The 14,456-nt window shown below is 37.2% G+C and overlaps 1 protein-coding gene across 4 annotated transcripts in view; it reads right to left on the reverse strand.

The window, feature by feature from the left end:
- The window catches only part of DYNC1I1 (dynein cytoplasmic 1 intermediate chain 1), a 314,400-nt gene continuing 299,944 nt past the window's right edge, over nt 1–14,456 (reverse strand). For all 4 annotated transcript variants that reach the window (XM_040472606.1, XM_040472609.1, XM_040472607.1 and 1 more), the window contains one exon: nt 1–956. In XM_040472606.1, the coding sequence (XP_040328540.1) occupies nt 846–956 (111 nt within the window). In that variant the 3' untranslated portion in view covers nt 1–845. The remainder of the gene's footprint in view (nt 957–14,456) is intronic.

The following is a 14,456-nucleotide window of genomic DNA, read 5'->3' on the forward strand; positions in this document are numbered from 1 at the left end:
CCTGGTTTGGAACGTTTTATTGGCAATACTGGTGTCATATTCAGGAACCACAAACTCTTGTTGGACTGTGTTAGCTTGAATGACAAGTATCAATGGTCAACTATATTTGAAATATTGTCAAAGTACCTAGAAATAATAGGCATTAAAATTCATTCCGTTCATTGCAACGAACCTCTAAAGATTTCTTGTCCTCCGTGGAACTGGCATACTGTAATTGTTCTTTGGAACTTAATGTAACCTCAACAGCAGCAGAGAGACAATACAGTCCTCTCATTATGCACATGCTCTAGGATCGTTTATTTTAATGCTTTCAAATCAATATGTTCCATGCAGCACACCACAATAAATAAGGAGCAGCAATGTTCTTCTAGTAAATCCGTTCATAATGTGAGTCACCATGTAAAACACCACATCTCAAGTCTTTGGCCCTGTGCCATATCATGAAGCACGCCACATCTGCACCTGATCATATCTGGCTTCATATGGATTTAATAGGACTATGCCAGAAGTGCATGTAAGAACAAATTTAACCAGAGGTTTCCAGCTATTAAATACAGCTACTAAGTAGTTAAAAGGCAACAACTAAACCCGTAAAGCCAACCCCTCCCCTCCCCCCCATTTTTGAGACAAATAGAAAGATAGAAATGATCCGGTGAATTTCAGGTCAGGGGAAAGCAGGGTGGGATACATTTGGAATACTTGGAGCAAAGCTGGCACAATATGACACCCAAAATGTCACACAACACTGTTACTGAATGGACACTGGATACAAGTGGAATCGATGACTGCAGAGCTGAGTTCTAGAAGGCGAAGGTGGGGGCTAGGGTGGGGATGGTTGGTTTCCATTAGGCAGATAACTCAACGGTGCCTTCCTCCTCGCTATCAGCTCTGTTGGCACGAATCTCCACGAGGGTCCTGGCAAATCGGGTCCATTCATCATTGTGGGGAACTGCAAGCTGCAAAGCGATTAATGGAAAAGGGTGAACAAGGGATCTTAAAGTACTGAAAGCCTTGACGCCCACAGGACTGTTCCTCCTGAAGCAGCCATTTCCCTTGGAATATAAAGGAAACCAGATCTTCGTCTTCCTTGAATCGGCCCTGAAGTGTTGCTCTTAAACTGACAACTTAAGAGAATAAAGTCACTCATGGAATTTATGAAACTTAAAAAAAAAAAAAAAAAAACTTTTGTAAACTATACAATTACAGTAGCCAGTTAAAGAACTTTCAGTAATGAAAATTCATCATAAGACCAGAGTTAAAGTGAACATAGCAGATAAAAACTGCATATAATTGTCTAGGATTTTGAAATAACTGTGGTGTTGCCTTTCTAAGTCAATGCTATTGATCCTTTCTTAAAAGTGTTGCTAATGTGCTAATATGCATGGCAAAAGTATAGCTTACATATTCAAAGAAATCTTACTATGAAATAATGATACGGCTTTTTCAGCAAGATCTTACATGGTGATAAGTAGCTAACATTTGCCAAGAGTTCTGTTCTAAGTGCTTTACATGTATTAACCCATACCTCACAGCCCTAGGTAGGGTAATCTTGGTATTTCCTTTTTACAGAAGAAGAAATCGAGGCACAGAAAGATTAAATCATCTAAGGTTGTGTAGCTAGCAAATATCAATGCCAGTGCCATCTAACTCCAGTATCTGCATCTCTAGACAGTATCCTATACTGGTTTGCCAAAAAAGGGAGGTATATAAGATTTCCCAAAGCATATCTTCTTCTATGCACAATTCAGTGAGGAGAAAATTAATCCCACCGGATACAAGCTACATGTATAAATTCTGTTAGCTGATTTAAAGGATAGTGATTTCTCTACACAGCATCCAGAAATGAACTGCTTAAAGATACATTGCGAGGGGCGCCTGGGTGGCGCAGCCGGTTAAGCGTCCGACTTCAGCCAGGTCACGATCTCGCGGTCCGTGAGTTCGAGCCCCGTGTCGGGCTCTGGGCTGATGGCTCAGAGCCTGGAGCCTGTTTCCGATTCTGTGTCTCCCTCTCTCTCTGCCCCTCGCCTGTTCATGCTCTGTCTCTCTCTGTCCCAAAAATAAATAAACGTTGAAAAAAAAATTAAAAAAAAAAAGATACATTGCGAATGTTTGGAATAGAATAGAGAAGTATTTGATGATGAGAAGCATGATCAAGTAGAAGTCTGAATGGTTTTTATATAGAATAAAATTGATGCAGAATGTAGAGTGATTTTCTTAGAGGATTGCCCTGTAAGAGGGTATAATCCATCTATAGGTACTAGGTTCTATAAACATTAATAACACATTCGTCTCAATATACATTTTTGAAAATAAAAAACAGGAAGCAAATAAAGCTAAGCTTTGAGATCATTTTTATAGCTGAAAAGTTACCCACTATATACAGCTAAATGATTAGAACTTAACATTTTTATTACAGGGGATGATAATGTCAGATGCTAAGACAACTTTTTGGGGGATGTCATCAGCAGTCTACAGAGTATATCTTGCAATTAGTGTTCTAGTACTGAGGTTTAAATGTTTCAGTAATATGGGGCGCCTGGGTGGCGCAGTCAGTTAAGCGCCCGACTTCAGCCAGGTCATGATCTCGCGGTCCGTGAGTTCGAGCCCCGCGTCGGGCTCTGGGCTGATGGCTCGGAGCCTGGAGCCTGTTTCCGATTCTGTGTCTCCCTCTCTCTCTGCCCCTCCCCCATTCATGCTCTGTCTCTCTCTGTCCCAAAACTAAAATAAACGTTGAAAAAAAATTAAAAAAAAATAAATGTTTCAGTAATATAATTCTGGAAATGATATACAGGTAGGGGAATAAGTTCTACTGATTTTGAGAAATGCAGTACCAATAAGAATTCTCATTTAGTCATATGAATGAGTTTTGAATGGTTACTTCCCTAGTTATTGAAATGAATTCAAATTTCTTCTTAGGCAATGACATAAGTTCACAATAGTATCAAATGACACTGTTACCCCTTTGCTCAGTCCATTTTCCCTACTTTGAGCTCTTTTCCTAGGTTCCACCGATCTTCATTTTTCTCTTCAATTTTAGAAAATACCGTACTGGGGAAATGAGGCCTTCAAACTTCAAATGCTACTACAAAAGAGCTAACAAAAAGCATGAGCAGCAAAGGGTTGGTATCATATTTATATGAAAGAATAGGTTCACTACTTCCTTTCTCTCCTCCAACTCCTAACAAGTCCTCCCAAAAAGAACCACAAAACTAAAGCCTAGGAAGAGACAAAGCCAATCATGATAACATGATTATGACTTTTTCCAATACATAAGGGATAATGAAACTCTAGCTAAGGCACCTCATAATTTCATATAACTTTAAGTCCTGGAAAAAAGCAGTCCTCACTAATAATACATTATACAATATATAATAGAGTATATTGCTCTAGGAGTTTGGCTCCTTAACGTAACAGTATATTCTTGGTTGAAACGGTACAAGTTAACATATGATGCCATGCATAATGTTTTATTGATAGCAATATATAGAAACTATATGCTAAAATAAGAAAACAGGTAAATATGTTTCACATAGTTTCATTCAGTAGTAATGGCAAGGCCATTAAGAAACGATACTAATTAAGACTGTGAGCCATTAAGGTTTGAATATATGCCCAGATACAGTTTGAGACAGAACTGAGTATCATTTATGACGTTTAAGTTGCACATCTAACTGGTTGAAAGTGAATTTTATCAGATTTAAATGTTTCTAATAAAGTAACAAAAATACCCTACAATGGAACTACATTTGAGCTTTTCCCCAGGGGTGGGAATAATAGTACTAGAATACCAACACCTGTCCTTAAAAGTACAGGTTTGCCCTCACAAAAGCGTTAATAGTATTCTAACATATCTTGTCCTCTCTTTGATCTGTGAAAGTTCCATTTAGGTTGGAAATATTAGAAGTTTAAAAAAAAAATCCTGCCAAGTATTTTTCTGTCTAGAATACCATAAACTTCACAAAAATGTTAGTTTGCTTTGGCTCACAAAACACAAAACCACAACAAAAAACATTCCAGAGTCACACACAGTGCAAACACAACAGCTTCTAGAAACTTAAATTTACCTACCTCATCCTATTACACTTTCTCATTTAGTTGACTATAAAAATAAGCCACGATGACTGTAATGTTAGATTTAGAAGGTGAACTGCACACTGCCCCATTTTTAGAATTAAGTATCACCGTCAGGAAGCACTTTAAGAATAATCTTAGCTTGAATGTGTGAACGTGCATTCACAGGCTGTTTCCACACCCAAAGTAACAATTTTTGGCATTTGAATTACTTGTAGGTAAGATCAAACAGTGGTCCTAACAAACAAGAAGACCAATCCTTTCATTTTACATCTGCGGCTGTAACCAGCATCCATTTGGACAGAACTGTCCCTCTTATCCTTGGCGGTTCCTGGCTTTTCTAACCTGGTTCTCTCTGATTAGAAATGGCTGGAAAGGGGGCACCTGGGTGGCACAGTCAGTTAAGCGTCCAACTCTTGGTTTCAGCTCGAGTCATGATCTCATGGTTTGTGAGATCGAGACCTGTGTCAGGCTTTGTGCGGACAGTATGGAGCCTGCTTGGGATTCTCTCTCTCCCTCTCCCTCTCCAAATAAATAAATAAACTTAAACAAACAAAAAACAAATAGCTGGAGGCTCAAGAGCAAAAATTCATTTCAGACTTTCTCTAGGACATCTTTAATCCAGTAATACCCTAATCATTAAGTAGGAAAATTCTTTGTTCATGTTTCTTAGTTAAAGAGTAAGACTGCTCTCATGTTCTTCTAACCAGAACACAAATGCATTCAATCAGCATGGACTGAGGACCAACTCTATGCCTGGCACTGTGCTAGGGATTAAAGATACAGCAGTGAATAATATTTTCTTAGGTCAAAATGTGTGAATACTGGCACAGGTGGGGTTTTTTTTTTTTGTTGTTTTTTTGTTTTTTTAACTTCACTGACATTCAAAACATGCATAGCCTAAAATTTATTTTCTTACAGTGACAACCGTAACATGTCCCAATGTGTGTTGTGTGTCAAGTGAGTAGCAGGAAAGCAAATGGCATGTTAATGACAAGGCTTCAGCATCTCTTTAAGTTTCCATCAAGGCATTAAAGGCTAAACCTAGAGCATCACTGTGGATTTGTTTTCCACTTGAAAAAAACAGTTTAGAATAATTTTTGAACAATCTCTATTTCGTGATAGGAAAAATAGTCACAAGTTTTTCATCATGATGAATAATTTTAATTAAAAGAAAAAAAGCACTGTGAAGGAAATGGCCCATTGTTATATCAAGGGAATACCATAAAGAAGGATTTGTAAAAATTCTTCCAGTATTGTACTGAACCACAGTGGATCTGGAAACATTTTCTGCCTTCAGATTCATCTGCCAAAGTCCACATCCTAGGTCAGGGATGATTCAGATTTTCCCAGTGCTTCATGTACAAGGTGCACCCAACAAGCCCATTCATACCCCCTACTAGAAGACTCTTCTAATTTTTTTGTGAAATGTATAAAGCATTTTTATGCCACAAGCACTCATGGCTCTAATTCCCGAGGTGATAAGATCTTCCCTCTAAGGGTGATGACCTTGTATAGATATGATATGAGCCTAGTTTTACAACCGAGGGAACTAAGAACATAGATAGTTTCTGAGGTAGCAATTTGGCCATAAGGAGGAGGTAAAATGGAGCTCAGATTTGGACAGGAGACTTAAGTCCCGTTCTCATCTTGGTTACTGGCAATGGTCAGGCACTTAACCTCTCATTGCCTCAATTGTAAAATGGGGATGATAGTGTCTGACCCATTTATCAACAGAGATGTGAAGAGGATGAGAGAGGTAATCTAAGTGAAGAAAATACCATGAGTTCTTCATGGAATAGTCATGCATTCTTTCTCTTTAAACTGTCACTCACATTGAACACGTTCTTCCAAATGATATATGTAAATGGCATGCATATCGATTCAATAGCATTTTTGTGGTTTTGTTTTTATTTTCTTAAAATAATTCTGATGTCTACTATGTGAGGACATTAAGGAACAAGGCATGGACCTCTTTTAACAGGTAGGAAATAGAAGACAGGGGAGCTAAATGATTTGCTAAGATCGCCTAACTTTCACACGGTAGAATGGGCCAATCAGAAGCCTCGCCCCTTTAGGAAATGCCAGCTTACTGGCAGAATGGCAGGCAAGTAAGTGTTTTGAATCACCTGCTAAAAGAGTCTAAAGACTGTATTTAATCTTCTAAGATTCTTAGAGGATAAAAGGTCAAAAATAAAAAGCAAAAGTGTAAAAGCTGTGGAAATTTTATGGAAGTTGATCATTTTAGTCCCCTCGACTCCCTACTTCTGAGGCTGTTTCATGGATCTGCCCCTCCTGTCTGCCTGAACGGAACAGAGGGCACCTCTGGATGCTGCCCCAGCCCGTCCCCCCAAAAACTAGCCTAACCACTAGGTGTCTGGCCTGGGTTTCTGGTGCACTTAAAGACAGGCAAAGATTGCAGAATAACTAAATTTTGAGAATGGAGCCAAGGTTGACTTTTTCCACCTCCAGTATCAGCCAGATCAGTTTCTTTCCCTGCTTTGCTACTTACTTGCAGTATGTCCGTATGAAGACTGTTTTAACGTCTCCGATCTTAACTTCCTCATTTGTGAGAAAGGAATTTTGAGACCCATCTCCTAGGAGTGTTGCGAATATTAAATAAGACACATGCACACCCCCTCCACTGCCAAATATAATGGGTTTAGCACAGTGCTTGGCACATTATGAAACTGGAGGAAATGATGGGTTTTTTTCCTATTTTTCCTTCATGCTTATTCTCTTTTCCATTTGGGGGAGGTAATTTTTGCTCCTTTCCTTTTCTTTCTTCCATTTCCTTCTTCTCACCTGTATAGAGCTGCATTTCTTTTTAGCAATATACCTTATTTTTATTACATTTGATTTCTTGAAAACCCACACAAATACTCTCCTAAATAGTCATACTTTTAATAATACCTAAAGTTCATGAGCTGGATATGAGGAAAGGGTTCTTTCAGATCACAAGAAAAATTCTGTCAGAGTACTTTTTATTGCTCATTTAAAAAATCAAACTTAAAGTATAATTACTCCTTGTAAATATACACATCCACGGATATGTCTACATATACATGCATATTTTTAATTTCTCAGGTATGCCAATCCAGCTTCCCCTAGCTCTGTCCTTGTTATGGCACTTTCTACAGTGGGATTCTACATTTTTAGCTCAAGTTATAAAGCTTTGTAACCACTGAACACGCTGTTATAAAAATCAAATGGCTTTTTATGACCAGGGTTAAATATCATTCATGTGTCCCTTTTTATAAGCACATGGCTAACAATTTTGAACAGTCCACAGTCAAGCCTCCCTCATTTGTTAGTAATTTTAAGGGGTTTATAGTACCTGGCAGCTGATTTGAAAAAGCTGCATTATCTGCAGTAACTCCTACCAGCTCAATGCTGAATTTTTTATGGTAAAAATATGTCTCGAGCATTGCTTATATAAAAGTAGGTTAATTTTTAAAAATCTTGGACAATTAAGACAGGAAGCTATTTTGTAATTTCAGTTTGGTTTCTCAGACACATTAAGCACGGCAAACAAATGAAAATTAGTAGGCCTCCAAGTTTGGGGACAAGTATTCCATCGATGTGTGGTTCATCAGCATCTTTGTAATCTTTTAATTAAATGGAGTCACTATAAAAAAGCCTGGGACGATTACGTTAGCCATCGATTCTGAACAGATAAATGACAACTTCTGTATGAACCCCAAAATTAAAGTTTTCTGTTAAAAAGATATCTTGCAAATCACCTTTTCACTTTAATATGCATTGGTTTTTTGTTGTTTTTAATGCATTTACAGAGACCGTGGAAGCGAATGTGGGTTTCCACAGAGACTAAACCCCTCTAAGCTTTAAAAGGTTTTTTAAAAGTGCAATTATTAACGGCACCCCAATTTAGGAGATTGTGGATTTACTGGTAACACGTTTGTGTTCAGAGGAAGCCGATATTTCTTAGGACAATTCCCTTTGCCACACACACAGAGGGAAGCAAAGTGGGAGGTAATATGCAATGAAACAGCCGCTGGAAAGACCAAGCTTACTCGCTTCACATAAATACAAGCTCCACTGTATTTAACTCTTGGGGGAGTCTAGCATCACTGGTAACAACGGATGAAACCACGGACCAAAATTCCAAGCCAGAATGCAGTATACAGAAGGGGTAAATACACTGCAGTATTCCACCACAAAAAGATAGTCTGTGTGGTAACTTAGTATTTACAGCACTTTTAGGGAAGGCCAGAAAGTAGAAGTTACATTAGTCTCCATTCTGTAGCAATCTGCCGTTCCCGGTCAGTAGGTTAAAATTTCTGTGAAATTTAGCAGCATGCAAACCTAGAGTAATCTGATGATTATTTGGCTATTTTTGGTGAAGAAAGAAAGAATTCATTTTATCATAAAATCCTATTCTAAGGGACTCCTCATCCACCTGTGAAGCTTGAGATCTCTCTGCCAAAGTTCTCTTCTCTAGTATCTTTAAATGGGTGGTTGATTTTTATAGCAGGTTAGAACACTACTTTAAAAAAAAATCCATTACCACCCAATTAAGGAAAGAAGGACGAGACATAAAATCAAAGGTAAATAGTAATAAATATGGGTCTATATCAATTTCAATAAGTCAGCAACCATTGAAGGAAATTATTTTAAACACTATTCTTAAAAAATAAACACTTCTTCATGTTAAAATTTCACATTATAGGAAGCATGACAAAATTCTGGAGTTTTTACCTGCAGAGAGGGAAAAAAATCACACAGCTGAAGAAGAAAGAGTTAATTTACTAAGGTCTACGGACGACCTTGTTCACATTTGTATTAACATCTCATCCTTTTTTCTTGAGAAATCTCTTAAGCATTATTTTTTTCTATTATTTGGAACAATCTATTCCTCTGTCCAAAAGATGGAAAAAGTGCTAAAAACATTGGCTGATGGGCAATAATGGAAAATAAACTTTTAAAACTTCAATTACCACTCTTTTTCTAGAACAGAAAAGATCAAGAAAATGACAGGGAAATGAAAAAAGCATGGGCTACTCAAGCTAGTCTGTCATATTAGCTGACTAAACATATCTCCTTTCTCTTCCTGATATTATTAACTATAGGTTTTCTAGTAAATTCCTAGCAACCACTGCATCTAAGCAGTTTTGACAAAAAGAAAGCTTATTGCTAAACACCTTAGAAACATTTACCGAGGTAATAAAAGAAATGTCATTCCCTCCTTCTGAATGTTTGGGCATAAAAGAGGTATTTTTATAATGTAGTGCATGATTTACCATATCTATAGTGTCCAAAAAAAGCACAATGAAAAGGAAGCGTTTTTCCAGTGGTTTGACAACTATTTGAATCAGCTGTTAGGCTTTCATTACACTAGTGGCCAATCGCTCACTTTTAAAAGCACAAGAGGGCGGGGGAGTGGGATAGAGATTGGGGAAGAAGGACAAGCCCTCTTTTTAAAATGTTTTCTATATATCCTTCTCAGTGCAAACATAGTTAAATGGATTATTTTTCCTGTCCATCAGTCGATAGCCAACTTGGAGGCTGCATTCTGAATGCTTCACACAATTAAGCTTTCCCTTAACCTTCAACTTTCACATGTGAAACATTCACCCAAATATTTATAGAGTGCCTATTATGTGCCAGGCACTGTGCAAGGCTGGGCTATCCCACTCAAATAGACAATTAATTGTTAAGTATCTACTTTGTGTATGTTTCTGTGGACATGCCACTCTAAACATTAGAAAAACCTTACTGAGGAATGTGATTAACCTAAGGAGGGCTGCCAAACTGAAAAAAAAAGAAAAATCTAAATCAAAAGGGTGGCTGGTTTTGAGGCTACTAGAACACGTTCACTTTTTTACCAAAGGTTCCTTAATGTTAAGATAAATAAAAATGAAATATTTCATCTACATATTGAGAAACTATTAGCTGGCCATGAGGGAGAAAGATCTTAGGGAATGGACCACTGATCAGTTTTATCTGCCACCCTAAAAAGGAAGGGTGCAAAATTTCTTCAACAATGTTAAGCTTTGATATTTCCTAAATGATAAATAATTCATGTTTTAAAATGGAGAAGATGTTCTGATAGCTGACATTCTCAGAAATCCATGCAAACCTTCTTTGAAATTAGAATAGAATGATTCACTCCCTCACTTTGCAAGTCCCACCTATATAACATATAAATATTTACACATAAACACGCATAGGCAGGTACTTGATTTCCTATCGTATCTTAGATGCACCAATAGTAACACCTGTACTCCCGTAAGAAACAAACAACTCTCTATTTCCATCCAGGCCAGTGTTAATCTAGCCTCACAGATGATTGGAGCCGCTTCATGCTCGGCTGGTCTAAGCTGTGATTTGAGGCTACTGTTCTAAGCAGTAATTTTTCAAGATAAAATTTAGCAGTTTTGAAATTCTAAAACTAAACAATTTTGTCAGCCATGAAAAAATTTAACACTATAATTAATGACTGCTTCAAGATCCAAACTGCTATTGAAGATGACAGTTTGAAATCACAGAAGAATCATAAAGATGATTAATTATACAAACTGGTACTTGTTGCAGAAGGTTTATATTCATAGGCCATTTATCACCAAAATGGGAATATATGAGTTTCATTGAATATTGCAAATTAGTATGCACACATTAATTTGGTTTTTATAAAGTTAGATATTAGGGTTTTCTTTTCATCAAATCAACTTCTCCATAATACATAAAAGTCGTTAAGTGTTTTCTTATCAATCCAGAGAAAAAGTAGATTGAAAGGATATTAATCCTATAAATTCATTTTTATAAACTAATGTACCTGAATAAGCACACTATTTATATAATAATTAGTTTAATTACAGTCTTTTACATATATAATTATCAAAATGAAAACCATGACTACTACATTCACTATAAGATGAGTAATTATAACATTAATTGGAATTAATAGTGCTTTTTCTTTTTCCTTTTTCAATTAAGCACTTTTCCTAGAAGAAATCAAGTTAATATTAAAATTACAATCTTACATTTTAACCAAATTATTTTATTTCAAATACATGTAATTTATTATGACAAGAAAATGAATTAACATATTACTTCAAAGTAGCTTATTTTATGTAATTATATTTATTAGCACCCCAAATCTGCTCATACGGATATGCCTTGGTGTTTTTTGACTTAACTGCACAGTGTTGTGGCTATGGCAATTAAAAATTCAGGTAAAAACTGAAAAGTCCCATTGAAAATCCCAATGCTTTGTTTCTATGTCATCGAATATCTAGATATTGTAGACAGAACTACGTATTTGGATTTTCAGTTTTTATCTGGAGGTTTGGCACCACAGAATAACTTATGCCAAAGTCCTTTCTTCTCCATGGAGGGATATCAGAAGAAGTGTTTGGCATCAGCTAAAGAAAATAATATTGTTTATTCACTGAAGAATAAGCCAGGACTTGCAAAGACCTTCAAGAATCTAGCAACTTGTGGCCACACTCACTTAATGAGAAACACAAGTGTTTGGGGTGATTATAACTGGACCTTCGTAACCCGAGCCCAGCTCCCTCTCCCTTCTGGAGGCTCAGCCATGCTCTCAGCTTCGTCATCAGCGGGGGATAATAGCCTTCATAAAGCACCATCATTAAATGAACTGATTTCAAATCCAGTTCTTTTTCATTATGGGACTCTTATTTGAATTAACCCCGAAATCTCAATTAAACTTCATATTTTGTGTTCTGCACACCCCTTCCCCACGGAGCGGGGATTATTTATATTCAGGGCACACACTTCTTGTGGAAAATTGACCTAGGCCCTGTCCTACTGGCAAACACAAAGTAGTTCCACAAAGCAAACAATTATCGACTAAGTATAATCCACTTACAAACCAGAAACGTATTTATTTTGCGTCACTCAAATTCTTTTGCACTCTCAGCACTTCCAGTTTCTCAGATGCCTCTATACTGAACTGATATTTTAGGTGCAAGAGAGATGGCTGATCGAATCGCTTTCTTTTATCCCTGTGCTAGCAGGCTACGGAAACTGTTTGAGGCACTTTTTAATAGTCCCTGGACATTACACCTGGACTACCATTCTGAAGTGTGTTTCACAGGCCATTTTTCCTGTCGGGATCCCAAATAAACTGTCATCCTAATTTTTCATTTGAGCTTTAAAATGCACTCAGATGAAGATTTAAATCGTGCAGGTACATTTAATCTCTCCTATTCACCTGCAGTTTTCCTTTCCAAGAATTTTGCAAGACCCTTGTAATATATTAACAAATGTCCAATTTACTGTATTTATTGAAATCTGTAATAAAATGACTGCTATTCTTTTAGCCCCCAAAGAGTCGTATGAAACAAGCTATTTGAAATGCCGTCAAAGTTCAGGGTTAAAATGCAAAGATGAATTCATGTTTCCTTAGGTAATTAGTGCGTGGGATACCAAACCAATAATAGCTAAGGGTGCACAGATTTATTCGTCTCCAAGTTTGTTTTTAAGTTGCCGTTTTATTTTTCAAGTTCTGCTGTAAGCTGAAAATGACTTTGGAATCTTATCATTTGGCTATTGTAGAAATATAATCAGGGATTTGAAACTTATGTGTGTTTATCACAACTGAAAACAAAATCTTCCCTGGAAGAGGTTAATGGAAAAAGAAATAACAGGAGGTGGAGAATAAACTGCTTTTTTTAAAACTGGAGCTGCAAACAGCATTCTAACTAATTCAGATAAGCAGCAAACATAGTTGTTAGGGGATATTTATGACAGCCCATCTATGTGACAGCACTGAAGCATTAACAATAGCAACGGGCTTTCTATAAAACACATCTGCAAGACAGACAGGTAGATAGGCTGACTATCAATCATCAGGACACGTGAATAATTTTATACTCACTGGCCCATGTACTATTAAAATCAGCTTCATATATATATGTATATGTATATATATATATATACACACACACACACACACACACACACACACATACATACATAAAGCTTGCTCTTCAGTAAAGGAGCCATGGCGGAGCCATGGGTAATTCTTATTTTTAATTCTTTAGAATATGTGTGTTCACACATCATTTAAAAAATCCAACAATGATTAACAGTCCTCTTTGGGTGTATTCTGAAGCGGCATACACACAGTGTTTTCAGGTTATATTTGGAGTTAACTTATGACTTGTTATCTTCTCCGCGTTTCAGTTAATTGAATGGGATCATACAGCTTCACAACAGACTGCATCCCACAGTTTGAAGAGAAAGATCCTCAAAACTTATTCAAGAGCGAGGCTCATCTTTAACTTTACATTTTAGAAAATGTAAATGGTGCATGCAAGCACTGTCTATTTTAATAACTTTTAAGATGCACAAACAGAATAAAAATTATAGCCAAATAATAAAAGGGATCTTCTCTGTCTTTCACTGAATTCACATAACTTCCATTTATGCTAATGGTAGTTGAGCACCTGCTCCGCAAAGAAAATAGACCCCTGTCTGTGAAAATAAATGTGTGCAGTATATTTTCCAGCTACAATGCTAAAATCAAACAACCAAAAATGTGTGCTATATAAACAAAGCATCATGTGGCCTACCTGAAAACACTGCTGTCTTATACTTTACCTCATTAGTCATATATCCCAAGATATTACTCATACCTTAGCCATTTAAATGCAATAAAAAGGAAAAAAGGGGGTAGGGGGTAGATGGACATACTCAATCTGCTGATTTCAGTGAGCTCATACACAATCCTCTGTTTACCCCTTCAGAAGTTCATAATAAATTGCATCAGCAAATCTGGATTAGGGCCATTTCTCTCTGCCATCATCTTAAAAGTCATGGAAGATAATTGTACATAATAGAAGAGGGCATGATCATGTGCTGAGACTCCTGGTGGCAGCTGCAGCCTCAGCTGGGACAGGAGATGAGGCAGACGGTTGTTAACCACCGGTGGCACCCAAGTCCCTTTCTGCATGGCTCTTCTGGCTGGGCATCAGGTCTCAGAGGAAGCAGGTCTACCTAGACTTGAATGGGGACATCTCCACTGGTAGTCACAGAAGTCTCTTATCAGGCAGTACTTGATGATGGTGTGACAATTAAGTGACAGAGAAAGGCTGTCCCTCTCCACTCCAAATCATAGTAGGCATCATAGAGATCTTTTCCCCAAACTCTATTATACTTTCGGTTAAAATTACGGTATGATCAAAACAAGGGTATGGGGAGTGAATGAGAATATCCATACGGCTTCAGCTCTGTTCTTCTGGGCCTCATGATGTTTATAATCTACAGCCTTTGCTATTCCATTCAACATTTTTAAATAGTCTTAAGACATAAGTAATAATAAGATCATACAACATGTGCTACAAATGACCACCTTTCTAAAGACTTCTCCTTTTTCCTAACAGTCTAGGTCAAGG

The sequence above is a fragment of the Herpailurus yagouaroundi genome, unplaced genomic scaffold (genome assembly GCF_014898765.1).
Source record: "Herpailurus yagouaroundi ecotype Mexico unplaced genomic scaffold, PumYag 100, whole genome shotgun sequence".
NCBI lineage: Eukaryota > Metazoa > Chordata > Mammalia > Carnivora > Felidae > Herpailurus > Herpailurus yagouaroundi.